Here is a 15,956-nt window from a genome sequence, read left to right as displayed (position 1 = left end):
CCCATTACGTTTGTTGATCAGAACCTTCCCTTCTACCCCCTTCCTACTTGGTCTTCTCTTCTCCAAGCTAAACATTTCCATATTTTGCCAATGTTCAATCCAGTCCAGCTCCAAGAGCTACACCAATGCTCTGTCTTTAGGGCTAATGTCTATGAGCAGAAACAGGTGGAGAGCAAAGTGAGTGCATAATTCTTTGCTCCATTTTTCGAAAGGCTCAGCCTGGCTTCCAAAATATCAGAGGAGGCAGGCTCTAATCTCAACTCCTGCATTCTGTACCCAGTACCTTATTCTCCCATTCAGTAAAATCCGTACTAAATAAAGAACACCTTCTTCCTAAGTCTTTCAAGAAGGAGATGGCCTTAAAACCAAGATTTGATACTTCTTGCGCATTAGGATGGCTATTATCAAAAATAAATAAATAAATAAATAGCAAGTATTGGTGAGGATACAGAGAAACGGGAAACCTTTTACATTGCTGGTGGGATGTAAAATGGTGTAGCTACTCTGGAAAATGGTACGAAAATTCCTAAAAAAATTAAACATAGTCTTACCATATAACCCAGCAATTACACTTCAGAGTATACAACCAAAAGTGAAAGCAAAAACTCGAAGTTATTTTTACACTCGTGTTCATAAAAGCATTTATTCATGATAGCTAAAAGGTGGAGGCTACCCATGTGTCCACTGACAGATGGATGGATAAGCAAAGTGTGGTATATCCATTCAATGAAGTATCATCCATACTTAAAAAGGAAGGAGATTCTGATACATGCCACAACACGGATGAACCCTGAAGACATTATGGTTAGTGAAATAAGCCAGTCACAAGAGGACAAATAATGTATAATTCCTATTTGTCGTTCCCAGAATAGTCAAATTTGTAGAGACACGATATAGAATGGTGGTTGCCAGGGGCCAGGGAAGGGCAGGCTGGTGATCTGGGGAATAAGTGTTTGATGGGTACAGAGTTTCAGTGGGAAAAACAAAAAAGTTCTAGAGATGGATGGTGGTGACAGTTACACAACAAAAATGTATCTAATACCACTAACTGTACTCTTAAGAATGGTTAAAATGGTAAATTCTATGTTATGTAGTTTACCATCATAAAAAAATTTTTTTTCACTGAAAAATAAAAACAAAAACAAAATCCAAGCTTTCAGAATGTCAGAGTCCAATCAAGGAAAAGTCTCTACATCTGATCTCCCTTTACCAAGAAGCTGTCCCTCCCCTGCCCTTCTCCGTCTATAGTGCCATCTCCTCTAGCCCAAAATGATAGTGACAAAAGAAAATGACTGTTCTCTCGGTTTCTACTTTACTGTAATATGGAAAGTTTCAAAAAATTTCTCATCATGGAAAACTGTTTCTAGTCCATATCCTTTACATAATACTCTCCTCATCTGCTCAATCTGGCAGCACATATACTAAATAAAAAGAAATACATCTTAAAACCAAGAAATACACCCCAAACCAAGTCTAAAAATTATACCTGTATTTCTTCTTCTGAAGCTGCCATATCATAGTTTCAGACAGTTCGGTGGCATAAATTTCTTCAAAATGAGGGCTCATGATTTTTGTGACTTCTCCATCTCCAGCACCTAAATCAAGAAGTCTGTGGGTTTTCCAGTCTGGATTAATTTTTAGCAGTCTCTGAAACTGATCTGGTGAAAACACAAACATTGAGCCTCTTCCTAGCAACCTGAAAAAAAAGGGACAAAAATGGAAGAGTCCATGCAAATCAAGCACCCCCACATACATTCAGAGCAACCACAGTACTTCAGTCCCAAGGGCCTCCTGAAACTACAAAATGTTTATTTTAGGTGATTGTATGGTTAAATTATACATTACCTTTTATATAACTTATAGAGTCTAAACCGAAGTTAGGAAAATAAAATATCTTTAGGTATCATTTGGCTCTGAGATCAATACTACCCCGTGAAGAATGGGGAAGGCAGAGGGGTAAAAGGTGGAGAGGAAACAGCACGAATGAGAAAGGAAGGGAAGGGAAGAAAAAGGAGTAAGAAAGTAAAAGGTGAATGTCAAGAATTCATGTTAAACTAGGAAGGAGAGATGGACTGAGTAATGTTTCCTGTCATAGGCCAAGAGAATCAGACTGCAGCACTAGCCAGTAAGACCAAGAAAAATCAAATAGAAAAAAAAAAAAAAGCTGTTATGTTATGAAACTAAACAATAGGTGAGAAAAAAACAGTTTCACTGTCATAGATTTTTAAGGGACACTGGAGAAAAGCAGAAAAGAGCGGTCCCTGTGGTATCAGTTAATTTGCATTTAAAGAGTAGATCCATACTTCCATCAATTTACGGATTACAACAATTGTCTGGGTCCTGCTATTTCTAAAAATCCTAAAAACATTCAAAACTACAGTGATGCCTTTAAAAAAAGAGCTGGAGAGGTGTTAAGTGGAGACCAGAGAGAAATCTCGGGAACAGCAGCTGAAGCTCAAACCAGGTCTCCAGGAAGCACCATGGTGGGAAGCAGAAGGCCCCCCCGACTTAGCTCTGGTATCTTAGCCCTCAAATCCTAGTCCTTCCAGGGCAGGGATTCTCCAGCTCCCTTTAAGCAGCAGAACCCTTTCTTGAAGTGGGGCTCAGACACTACGAAGAACGGTAAAGGGAGCGCTGAGCGCTGCCGCAGCAAAGAGGTTAGGGGCCTTGGAGACACTGTCACGTCTGGGCCCTTCCCTGCAAGCTGAAGGAGTTCTTGAGGCACTTCCTCTTCAGACCCTGGAACACAGTTTGAAAACCACTGGTCTGGGAAACGGCAGGGAAACCTGTCCTGTACTGCTACTTTCTGGAAATTTATCGTAAGGTACAATGTCACATGCCTGCAACCTGGTACTCCTGGTAAGACCAGTTTAGGGAAAGAAGTAAAATTGCAGAGTTCAAATAACAAATTCCCTCTCTCCCCTTTTCCCATTAAGGCTGGAGAAAAGTTTAACCAGATCTAATAATGTGTTTACGGTAAATCGTCTGCCCCACAGAAATGCTTTTTAGCTAGGGGGCATGGAGAGCATGGGGGCATGGTCATCAGAGGCTGCTAAAAACCATGCTATCATTTACAAAGAAAAGCGATTTCCTCCAAGACAGTTGTTTCTTTATCTTCTAGGGGAACACTAGGCTGTAGAAAGCAAATCTGTGAAAAGGGACTGAATTTACAGGAAGAACTTTACAAAATTTCGCACAGAAGCTACCTGAGTCAGAGCAGGAAAAGGGTGCGGGCAGCACAGTCTGGGGCATGCATATTCCCAGAGTCGGTGCTGACTTGCCACAGGATCCAAAGTAAGTTGCAAAACCAGTCATTTGGCTTAAACTTTCCTACTTATAAGAAAAACAGGCTTCCCTAGCCAACTTCTTGGGAAGTAAGGAATCTTAAGGTAATAATCCTAGAATTCTTAGAGCTGCAGCTCATCTGAGGTCAGAGCTCAGGAGGTTATCTGACTTACCTACATTTAAAGACACCAGAGAGAGAAGCACCAGCCTATTTCCAAAGATCACAAGTAACAATGGCTCCACAGAAAGGTTAAAACTGTCAAATCAAAATTCAAGCCCAGTGTTTCTCAATCAGGACCAACTCTGCCTTCTAGGGGGCAGTGGGATTAGGTGGGAGAGTCAGGGGTAGTCCCAAGGGCTTGGGAATGCTGCCACAGTTAGTGAGGAAAGCAAGAAAAGCTATACTTCCTGATACACGTGGGTCAGTCCCACACAATAAGAAAGTATCCCACCTAGAACACCAAAACACTGACCTAGCTCAATACAAAGTTTCCAGCAAACACATATCATGAAGAGGTATGGCTCCCTAATTTGTCTTTAATTTCCAAAGTTAGTGACGCCCACTGGCGGGAAGGGACTAGTGTTTAATAACCATCCTAGGTTCTCTGGCCACAATCTAAGTTCTCTCCAGATATAGAATCTATAGAGGAGGTGTGGCTCCTTACAAATATTTTCCTTATAATATAAACTCTGAAAACAGCTGTCAAGTCTCTCCTGACTTGGCCTTTCCCTTGCTGATACAAAGTCTGATAAGTATCTTTTTAATTCAAGAAGGTACCACACAGTACAGCATGCCTCGGAAATATTGCAAGTCCAGTTCCAGACCACTTCAATAAAGCAAATATCACAATAAAGCAAGCCAGACGAATTGTTTGGTTTCCCAGTGCACCTTTAATGTAACTTTTATTTATGTTTACAGTGATACCGCAGTCTATAAAGTACACAACAGCATTATGTCTAAAAAAAAATAATGTTAATGTTAAATTAACATTATTAAATTTTTTAATGTTAAAAAATACATTAGTTAAAAAGAAAAAATGCTAGCCATCAGCTGAGTTTTCACCAAGCCGCAATCACTGATCAGACATGATCATAATATAGTAATGAAAAAGTCTGAATATTGTGAAAATCACCAAATTATGACACACAGATGCAACGTGAGCAAATGCTACCGGAAAAATGGCATTGATAGACTTGCACGATGCACAGTTATCCCAAAGTACCAATTAAATTTAAAAAAAAAAAATGCAGTATCTGTGAGTGGAATTAAGTGCAGTAAACTGAGGTGTGCCTGTAATTATTTCAGAAAGAGACAGCCATTTGTGGTAATAATCTATCATGGATGGAAAACACCAACAGGTTCAAAATTAAGCTTTCAGGTTAGATAGGACCCGCAACAAGACTTGTTTTGGGAGAGTGGGAGGTGAGAGCCATAGATAAGGGAACCCAAAGGGACTGATGAAATGCACAGGCTCTCTTTGACCGAACTGTGAAATTCCGTATCTGGGAATTTGAAACAGGATCCAGCGTGGCAGAAGTTGGGGGTAGGAGTAGAAGTGAAGGGGAGAGGTAGTTCAGAGTTTGAAATCTCCCAAAATTTTATGTGAAATGTTGAATGTAAACATTATTTGAAGAGAGGATTCCTATACTTTACCATTTTTAAAGAGGTAAAGAACCGCATGAAGGGTAAGAGCTACTGCTACAATGACTTGTCTGCTTCCCAAAGAAAATATTATAGTACAGAACAGAAATTCAGTGCAGCCAATTTTAGAAACAAAATGTCAGACCAAGTTGTATAAACTCAACTACCAATACAAAAATAACAACTGTTTGCTGAAGCAAACTTAAGGCAATTTCATATAAACAATGAAGAAAATCAAGAAAGAAATCTTGAGAAATGGCTCGTGGTGCCTAAAAACATATTTAAGGACCAGATGATAGACTGGGGATCCAGACGTTCAGGAGAAGCTGGCTCCAAACCTCAAGGGGAAAAAAGAGTGGGCACAACCAGTGGCTTTAAGCTGTCCAACAAGGCTTCGTAAACACTGAGCCCTACTCGCTTTCTCCTTAGCATTCTAGTTTCCTGGGCCTTGGGGATATTTGAAACTTCGACAGAGAAAAGATAAAAAATATTCCTAAAGTTTCTTCCACGGATTTATATGCGAGAACGACTCTGCAGACAGGTACTTCCATACTAAGTCTGAAAGATTCTGCTGAGCCTAGATACTATGTAAGAACAGATTTTGCACCCTTCACTCGAAATAAGCCAGCACACGTTGCTGTGGAGACTAATTATATCCCCCCAAAAAACTTGCTCCTGGGAGGCGTGCTTAAGGCAAAGATTTTACTCTTCGGTTTATGTTAAGGACTTAGTTCCTGCTACTCATTACTCATAAGGAACTAGAAGCATTATGGGCATCACTTGGGAGTTTGTTAAAAATGGAGAATCTCAGGCCCCAGACCTATTGACTCACAATCTGTATTTTAACCAGATCTCCAAGTTGGTTCCCATACCCATCAAAGCTGAGAAGCACTGCTCCAAGGAGAACTCCCACCGTAGAAATACAGACTAATGAGGTTCTTTATCAAGTTGTGGTGAATTTAAAAAGCTAACTGCACAAGGCTGAAGACACTGGCCCACTGCCAGGGATTCTGACTAGTAGAAATACTGCGGCGGAGGCAGTCAACACCTTCCACCAAATCACTTTTCTCTTCCACTTTCTTTTTATAAACCTAAAGATAAGGAAAAAGTACGTAAGATTCACTTACCCATTGATAGATGTTCTAGACATAAACAGGCTAAAAACGGATGACACGAAAGAGTGATATAATTGGATAAATAGCCAGCCCGATTTCTCAATGCTGTTGTTTAAGAAGATCTGTGTTCCTTGGTCAAGGTAGCTCTGAACAAAGACAGCCTGGAGTGATTCACATAATTTCTCTCTGTTGCACACATACCACTAAAAAAGAAAGAAGAAAGGTGAAAACACACAACTAAAGTGTCATCTAAGAACTCCAAAAACAAAAGCCGGAAGACTAAATCAAATCTAGTATTTCCAATATTATAATCTCAAGGCACTTGGCACTTTGAGAATAATCATCATCTCTTAAATATAGACAACCTATAAAGTATAAAATACTTCTACATAAGTAATTTCTCATTTAATTCTCATAAGAGTATGGGGGAAGGTTGAAGAGGGCTCTGAGTCATGCAGCTCTAGTGGCTTAGTAGGTGGCTGAGGTGTTGAGTCCCATCTGGTCCAATGTTTCAGACACTATAGCCCCCGTACCCTGAGATCTAGGAAAGCTCTGCTGGCCTCTCCTTCACTGGAAAGCAACATCAGAAGGCAAAAACTGGCAATAATAACTTTGGTTTTAGATAAGGAAACAGTCCCATAATGCAGTGATTTGATTCAAAATCACCAAAGAAATCAATGGCAGAAGAAGCCACAGAAGTTAATACTCCAGTGTCCAGATTAACCTGCCTTTCTCCTTGTAGGCTATAGAGAGGCCTTTAGAAATAGGGAGGTGTGCTTACCAGGTCTTGTAACACTCTCACAGATGGGCAATATGTGCTTGAGAAAGATTAAGAAGTTACTTAAGGTCACACTGTAATTAATAAGACAAAAGTGGTAACACGTAGGAGAATCAGGTATCTATGAACAGGCTCTCGCCACAACACAATTTTGAGGACAAAACAAGAACCTCCACCAAGGATGAAATGTAATTCTCCACAATAAGTGTTTTCCATTTTCTTTTTTTTTTTTTTTAAAGATTTTATTTATTTATTTGACAGACAGAGATCACAAGTAGGTAGAGAGGCAGGCAGAGAGAGAGAGAGAGGAGGAAGCAGGCTTTCTGCGGAGCAGACAGCCCGATGTGGGGCTCGATGTGGGACTCGATCCCAGGACACTGGGATTCTGACCTGAGCCGAAGGCAGAGGCTTTAACCCACTGAGCCACACAGGCACCCCAGTGTTTTCCATTTTCATTTAGAGTCAGTGTACCAGGGAAGGGGGGAGTAAGACCACACAGCAGGCCAGCTGTAGGGTCAGCTCCACGGTCAAGTCCTGGCTCTGCCATTCCTGTGTAAACTCAGACAAATCACTTAATCTCTGAGTCTGCGTTCATACATCTGTGGACTAGAGATGTCACTGCTATCTATCTATCCTAGTAGGGTACTGAGAGGATTAAACAAGATAATGCAAGCAAATCCTCAAATATAGTACCAGACACACAGAAGAATCCTATAATAATAGCAATGAGATTCCTCTAACATGGCCTGAAAAATAAGAGTAGGCCATTAATTACTATGATGAAACTGTAAGGTTGACCAGTTATTATTAATCCATTGCCTGCTAACAAACAATCAATTTTTCCCAATAAAACATCTATTGGCCAAAAGTAATTTGTTTCCCCCTCAAAAGTATGACCATTTATCAGGACACGTTCCCACTTTTACAATCCTCCAAAGCTTCCTAAATGTTCAATGAAATCTTGGTTAACATTCCTGACACTAACATTGAAAGGACCCGGTTAGAAACTAACACAAATAAGCAAAAAGGCACACATTAAGTTTGCAAAGATTAACTCATCTTTTTTACAAACCCTATATCCAAACGAGATACCAAATCTCCCACCTATTGACTGATTTGTGTTAATTCACCGTTTAAATACTCTTACCAAAACTTCTTGGACTTGAAAGCAATTTTCATTTTTTTCTACTCTGTGTGATAAGCTGTGAAGCTTCTTATACTCACTGCCTACACTTTTTTCCTTGGTCTGAAAATGGTCTTGCTTAATCATTAACTAACTCTTAATATTCATTGTGTCTGAAGTTATACCCCAGTGCAGGTCATAAACCATTTTTTATTATACTCCCGACCTTCTGGTGCACATTCTGAACTCTGTAATGTTGAGGCCACTCTGCCTTTTATTTATTTTTTATTCTCTGAAATGACTAATCAAGATGAAAGCCATCACCTTGGTGGTAGGCAATCAGGCACATTCTATTAACATGGACAAGAAGTCATTCAAGTGAAACAGAGGAGCTTAGAATTCCTCAGCATCCACTTGTAAACGGACAACTGGAACAATGGACTCTGACTTCAGAACTAAGCAAGACTGGGCATCATTAACTGCAAATATTGCTTTCAAGTGCCAAGAGGAAAAACTCAAGTTTTTTTTTTTTTTTTTTTTTAAACTCGAGTTCTTAACAGCATTTCTCTCAATTCACTGACATTGACACATGTAATTGAACCTTTATAGCCACACAAGTGTTTCAGAAAAGAGACTGCTGGGGCGCCTGGGTGGCTCAGTCAGTTAAGCATCTGCTTTTAGCTCAGGTCATGATCCCAGGGTCCTGGGACTGAGCCCCACATCAGGCTCCCTGCTCCTTGGAGAGCCTGCTTCTCCCTCTCCCTGCTCCTGCTCTCTCTTGCTATCTCACTCGCGCTCTCTCAAATAAACAAAATCTCAAAAAAAGAAAAGAAAAGAAACTGCTTAGTGAACAGAATGTGCTACAGAATAAAAAGGAGTAAAGCCCTCCTCTTTAAAGATAAAGGTTGAAGGGCGCCTGGGTGGCTCAGTGGGTTAAAGCCTCTGCCTTCGGCTCGGGTCATGATCTCAGGGTCCTGGGATCGAGTCCCGCATCGGGCTCTCTGCTCAGTGGGGAGCCTGCTTCCTCCTCTCTCTCTCTGCCTGCCTCTCTGTCAACTTGTAATCTCTCTCTGTCAAATAAATAAATAAAAAATCTTAAAAAAAAAAAAAAAAGATAAAGGTTGAAATCCATGCTCCTGCTGACTATCTGCAGGATATAAATGTCAACTCCAAAAGGAACATTATCTGTAATCCCCAAAAGTGGAAACAACTCAAGTGCCCATCAACTGATGGATAAACAAGAGATGACTGATCCATACAAGAGAATACAGATTATTCAACCATTAAAAGCAGTGAGGTACCGATTCATGGGGCAACATGGAAGAACTCTGAAAAAAGGCCCAAAATGATACAATTTCACTTTCATGAAGTGTCCAATAGGTAGATCCAGAGACAGGAAACAGACTGTAGTTGGAAAGAGGGAGTGTCTACTTACACATATGGGGTTTCTCTCTGGAGTGATGAAAATGCCCTGAAATTAGCACGGTGATGGCTGCACAACTCTGTGAAGACACTGTACTATAAACACAACCAAACTGCGCACTTCAGAAGGATGAGTTTTTTTTTGTTTTGTTTTTAAAGATTTTATTTATTTATTTGACAGAGAGAAATTACAAGTACACTGAGAGGCAGGCAGAGAGAGAGAGAAGGAAGCAGGCTCCCTGCCGAGCAGAGAGCCCGATGTGGGACTCGATCCCAGGACCCTGAGATCATGACCTGAGCCGAAGGCAGCGGCTTAACCCACTGAGCCACCCAGGCGCCCCAAGAAGGATGAGTTTTATGGTATGTGAATTATATCTCAATAAAGGCTTCTTTTTAACATATACATACATATTTAAATGTAGATGGCATTTTTATCTTCCAGAAATTAAAAGTGGTTTGAAAATTTAAGTGATCTGGCAAACCTCTTTAAAAATGCAAATTTTGGGGCACCTGGGTGGCTCAGTGGGTTAAAGCCTCTGCCTTCGGCTCAGGTCATGATCCCCAAGTTCTGGGATGGAACCAGTATCGGGCTCTCTGCTCAGCAGGGAGTCTGCTTCTTCCTCTCTCTCTGCCTACTTGGGATCTCTGTCTGTCATATAAATAAATAAAATCTTGAAAAATAAAAATGCAAATTTTAAGATGTGTATCTGGGGCGCCTGGGTGGCTCAGTGGGTTAAGCCTCTGCCTTCAGCTCAGGTCGTGAGCTCGGGATCCTGGGATCGAGCCCCACATGAGCCCTGCATCAGGCTTTCTGCACAGCGGGGAGCCTGCTTCCTCCCCTCTCTCTGCCTGCCTCTCCGCCTACTTGTGATCATTCTCTCTGTCGAGTTTAAAAAAAAAAAAAGATGCAAATCTGACCACATCACAACCCTACTTCATGCAAGTCTGAAGCTAATACCCAAAATGCTCACTATGGGCTTCCCAGGCCCTATGCAATTTGTCCGTTCTGTGTCAACAGCCTTATCTCTTAACACTGTCTGCCACCCATAACCCCTGACCATTCACTATGTCACAACACTGTACCCCTCTTTTTCTGAAAGGCTCCTTTCTCAGGACTGTCTCACATGGGGTTTGCTCTCTCCTCTACATTTCCCATCACCCCAACCACTATCTCTTCACCTGGTTAATCTGACCTAAGCCTAAATATTTCTTCAAGTATGTTTGCCTTGAACTTGTAGACCAGATAGGATCCTCCCCCCCAATTCAAATACCTTCTCCTATATCCTATATATCTCCTCAGTGCATTGATGACCACTGAATTGAATAACTGTACATAACTGTATGTTCACTGTCTCCCTTCCCAGGAAGACAAAGTTTCATAAAGGTAGGAACAATGACTGACTTCAGTGCCTGGCACAGATACAATGAACAATAAATGTTCGTTGAATCAATCACAGGCAGCCCAGGGGCACCCGAGTGGCTCAGTTGGTTAAGTATCTGACTCTTGATTTTGGCTCAGGTCATGACCTCAGGGTCCTGAGATGGAGCACTGGTTGGGCTCTGTGCTCAGGAGGGAGTCCGCTTCTCTTTCTCTCCCTCTCCCCCCACCCCTCCACTTGCTCTCTCGAAATAAATAAGTCTTTAAAAAAAAAAAAAAATCACAGGCAGCCTACCAGATAGAATGTAGAGTTTCCAACAAAATCTTAGAGGAGATATACGACAGCCACAGAGATAGCGGTCACTAGGTTTCTGTCAATTTCTAAAATTCCAAGTTTTTTTTAAAGGTCCTGCTTTTCTTTAAGGTTATTTTATTATCTTACTTAATTTATTTAAGTAATCTCTGCACCCAGTGTGGGGCTTGAACTCATGATCCCGAGATCAAGAGTCATATGCTCCACTGACTGAGCCAGCCAGGTACCTATGAAAGGCCTTGCTTAAACCCACTTCTGCAAACAGTGGTTAAACCCACCCACTCACCACAAAATTGCATCACCACAAGCAAGCAACGAAGGACAACACTGACTGAACACCTACCTTGTTCCAGGCACCCAGCCAAGGGCTTCACATTTCACTTACCATCTCACAACTTCCGGATAATCGGAAGCCTGGGGTTTCTCAGCACTTACAGTTGAATCGGGTTCCTATTCTAGGAGTGTATTGCTTCATAAGAGCTTCTTTCAAAGAAGCTTCTCTTTAGTCTACCCAGCATGTCTGAGATACATTTGCAGAAAAGAAAGCAGGACCACTCTGTCCAACTAAACTGGACTGGGTACGTTAAGAGAAAAGATAATCTGATCTGGATAGCAACTAAATGACAGGGTTTCTCAGCCTCCGCATTACTGACATTTGGGCCCAGATAATCCTTTGTCAAAGGATCTGTCGCATGCATTATAGGATGTACATGCAGCAGTACCCCTAGCCTCTACCCATCAGATGCCAGGAGCACTCCACCGAGCTGTGGCAACCCAAAAACGTCCCAGACATTGCCAAACATCCATCCATTGGGAGGCAAAATCAGTACTGCTTGAGAGTAACTACACGGGCCAACCCCAAAAATTTCATTACTGTTTCCTAATGATCACAGCTTAACAGTGGTCTAGGGAAAATTAAAGATGACCAAAGGCCTCCAGGAACTTGTATTCCAGAGGAGAGAAAAAAATCAGAAACCAAGGGAACCAAGGGAATCATGATGGGATTATGATCTTAGGCAGGACCTTCAGGCCTTAAATATGCAGTCCCCTTGCTCTAAGATGAGATGCTGATAGAGAGAAAATCAGTGCAGGAACCCCCTGCAACCATATGGCGGTCCCCCGGAGCTCCTCTCTCCAGACAATCCAGCTTAAATGAAAAGCTGTAATGAGCTCACAGCATGGGTGGCCTGTCTGTAGGCTCCCATGCACTTTCAAGCAGGTGAGTTCTTTGAATGTGTGCTCCTCAAAGACTACAGAGACCAAGGTGCACAGGCAAGAACAAAGCATCATGCTCGTTAAATGTTCACACTGGAAGGACTGTGTGCTCACCCTACTTACAGCAGGCTGGCCTCCTCAGCTGGAGACTGGTGTCTGGAGAAACGTCATCTTAGCATCTTCCTTTAAAGCTTACATGAATTTTCATCCATCCAAGTAAGGAAGGAAATCTTTTAAATAACAAATTCTAATCACACTAAGTTACGCTGTACAGTCCTCTGCTGATGTCAAGGACAAAGTAGGATGTGACAACTAACAAAGACATCTTCCAGAAATCACAGGAAATTGCAATGTTCTCCCTACTTGTAGCAAAACTATACTAAAAGACTATACCACTTGTAGCAAGACACACATACATGTTAAGAACTCACACTAGTGAGTTCTTAACATGTATGTGACAGTATGTGCCAATCAAAATAATGAGGTATTAGGTCGGGTCTTACAGATTAAGCCCATGAACATCTCTTAATCTTTATATAACCTTGGTGGATGAATCATTCCTTCAAAGTATAAATATAATTTTCCTGTAAGATTGATTATATTTACTTACAAGACCAAGGGATACAATTAGAAGTTTTTCTGAATTTATTTTTTAGTTTCTCAACAACCATACATGTGCTATGTAATTGTCTTTCCTGGGACACCTGGGTGGTTCAGTCATAAAGCATCTGCCTTTGGCTCAGATCATGATCCCAGGACCCTGGGTTCAAGCCCAAATTGGGCTCCCTGTAGGAAGCCTACTTCTCCCTCTCCTGATACCCCTGCTTGTATTCCCTCTCTCACTGCCTCTTTTCGTCGAATAAATAAATGAAAATCTTAAAAAAAAAAAAACTCTTTCTTTCCAAAATACAAAGGACTTGAGCACAGTAGAAATGGAATTAGAAAAATTATTATTATTTTTTTTTTGTTTGTTTGAGAGAAAGAGAGATCACATAGGTGGAAAGGCAGGCAGAGAGAGAGAGAGGAGGAAGCAGGCTTCCCGCTGAGCAGAGAGCCTGATGCGGGGCTTGATCCCAGGACCCTGAGATCATGACCTGAGCCGAAGGCAGAGGCTTTAACCCACTGAGCCACCCAGGCGCCCAGAAAAATTATTTTTTTTTTAAAGATTTTATTTATTTATTTGAGAGAGAGACAGGGAGAGAGAGCATGAGTGAGGAGAAGGGCAGAGAGAGAAGCAGACTCCCCGTGGAGCTGGGAGCCCGATGCGGGACTCGATCTCGGGACTCCGGGATCATGACCTGAGCCGAAGGCAGTTGTCCAACCAACTGAGCCACCCAGGCATCCCCAGAAAAATTATTTTTAAAAGCCAAGGTCCTGGGGCACCTAGCAAGTCTCATCTCTCTTAGGCTCAATCTTCTCTCAAAAAAGGGGGTGGAGCAAAAAAAGGGGGGGGAGGGTAGCACCTACCTCTGGGAGTTGGTGTAAGGACGAGAGAGGATGATACACTAAAGTGTCTGGTGCACAATAGAAGCAAAATAACTTGATTTCTTTCTCCTTCCTGTCCAAGGCCCACAAAAGCCAGTCAGAGAGCAGAAGTTCAAGGGAATGCCTAAAAACCACACTGTAGGTCTGGGCACCCAGCCATTCTCAAAAGGAATGAGTAACCCAAGACCTGAGGCATTTAGTACCACTAAAAACAATTGGAAAGGCTCCACTGATGGGATCCACGAACATAGAATCTTTTCTTTACAGGGGGTGGTCAGACCAAGCCTGACGACCTTGACCTGACAGCTGAGGATTCAAAAATCACATTCCAAGTTCTGCAAGGGGTCCTATCTGTCCAGACACTCAATCATTGACACTTTCTTGCATCTAAGCACAGCATAAGAGTAAATCTTCAAACCATTCATTATTTTTCCACAAATGACACAAACCTAAACCAACAACCTCTCTATATGAGATTTCAATGTGCAGAATGACAGGGCACCCTCAGGTCCACGAAGGGAAACAATTCATATGGATTAGATTAAGTTGTTTCAGCTCTGATTTAATAAATAAATTATTGGCAATTTTCATTTCAAGTACTCACTCACTGTTAAAATTTTATAATCCTAAGATTTTAACAAAGCTTCAGAAGGTCTAAACAGCAGTCTGTTACTGGCAATTACCAGGGTGCCCTCAAGCACCTTCAAAGGGGAACATAAAGGCCTCTGGCATATCCAGCAGAAGAGAGGGATCCCAGTGGTCCATGAAATTGAGGCAAACACTTATATAGGGTTTCAACACAGATTATAAGGAAAGAAACTCTACAAAATCTCTTTGGTATTCGGCTACGAAGGCCTCCAGGTTCTGGAAGGCAGTTCAGAAGAGGACACAAATCCATCCGTGTCCATCTGGCCAGCTGGCGACCGCCCCGAGCACTGTGAAGTCACGCTGACTTGGGTCGGCCTCCACAAGTAAATGAGGAGTGAAGGGGACAGGAGGCCGCATCTGTCCGCTAGCACAACCTCTGACCTATGGCTGGGATCACCAAGTATTTTTTCATTTGGAAAAAAAACCACAAAAAACAATTGTTTTGACTATCTTAAATCTATCACTGCTTGTAACATAACACAGTTCTGAATTTATATAAAAAGGTGAAAAATAAGGCAGATATAAACAAACTTGTAATTTTAAGTTACACCTTACTAATTCCAGATAACCAATGTTACCTGTGCTCTTAAAAGCGCATACAGTGCATCACCTGAAGAAGCTGTCCTGGCCTGGTTCCAAGGAGTCCCGTAACAATTCTTTTTTCACTCCATCAACTCAGAAACTACTGAATGACTGTTATTATCAAGAGCCTAGTTAGTGGGGCCTTAGAGTCCTTTCAAGTTTCAATAGCTCCATAAGAGTTGCCTTAACTTTAAGTACTAGGTACAATGCATCAAAAACACTAGATCAAAAGTTTTTGTTGCTGCTATCTTCTTTTTAAGTTCCAAGCCTGCCAAAACCGAAAAGTGACATATCTAGTTTCTCCCTGGCTGGCTCTATTTCTTCCCAATGAGTCAAACTATCCACTGTGCAACCTGTGATTAAGAAGTGTGCTGTTGATGAAGGAAGCTGGAAAGTTCTCTGGGGAAAACTCCTTTTCTGTAAGGGGCCACAGGGTAAATATTCTAGACTTGTAGGTCATAAAGAACCAACTATGCGACTTGACCACTGTAGTGCAGAAGCACTTAAAGACAAGTAAACCAATGTAGTGGCTCTGTGCCAACAAAACTTTATTTGTGGACACTGGAATTTGAATCTCATGATTTTCACATACGACAAAATATTATATATTTTTTACGACTACTTAAAAATGTAGAAGTATTCTGACTTCATGGGCTATAACAAAAATGTCAGTGAGCCCAAGCTGGCCTGCAAGCCACATGTCTGCTCTGGGAGAAGCCTTTCTTGCTTCTCCCTTGCCCGAAGTGAAAAACAATCCCAGTTTGGAAGCCGGCACATCAAACCAAGTTATTAAGATGATGCTGCCCCTACAGTTTTAGAGCGACTCTAGCTCAAAGGAGCCTTGCATCTCATCTCCGGGAGATAGTAACTCAATAGCAATTTTTAATACATTTCCCAAGACCTCTCCTTTAACCAGAGAATCCTCCACCATAATTTCTTAATAAAATAACCATAAAGAAAACTTCTGCTA

The 15,956-nt window shown here is 41.6% G+C and overlaps 1 protein-coding gene across 2 annotated transcripts in view; it reads right to left on the bottom strand.

Moving 5' to 3' along the window:
* The window catches only part of METTL9 (methyltransferase 9, His-X-His N1(pi)-histidine), a 47,884-nt gene that overhangs the window by 29,103 nt on the left and 2,825 nt on the right, over positions 1–15,956 (bottom strand). For both annotated transcript variants that reach the window (XM_059415111.1, XM_059415110.1), the window contains exons 2-3: positions 6,055–6,245; positions 1,487–1,696 (exon numbers count right to left, since the gene is read on the bottom strand). In XM_059415111.1, coding sequence (XP_059271094.1) covers positions 1,487–1,696; positions 6,055–6,245 — 401 coding nt within the window. The remainder of the gene's footprint in view (positions 1–1,486; positions 1,697–6,054; positions 6,246–15,956) is intronic.

The sequence above is a fragment of the Mustela nigripes genome, chromosome 11 (assembly GCF_022355385.1).
Source record: "Mustela nigripes isolate SB6536 chromosome 11, MUSNIG.SB6536, whole genome shotgun sequence".
NCBI classification, from domain to species: domain Eukaryota; kingdom Metazoa; phylum Chordata; class Mammalia; order Carnivora; family Mustelidae; genus Mustela; species Mustela nigripes.
This window is presented reverse-complemented; position numbering and strand designations above follow the sequence as displayed.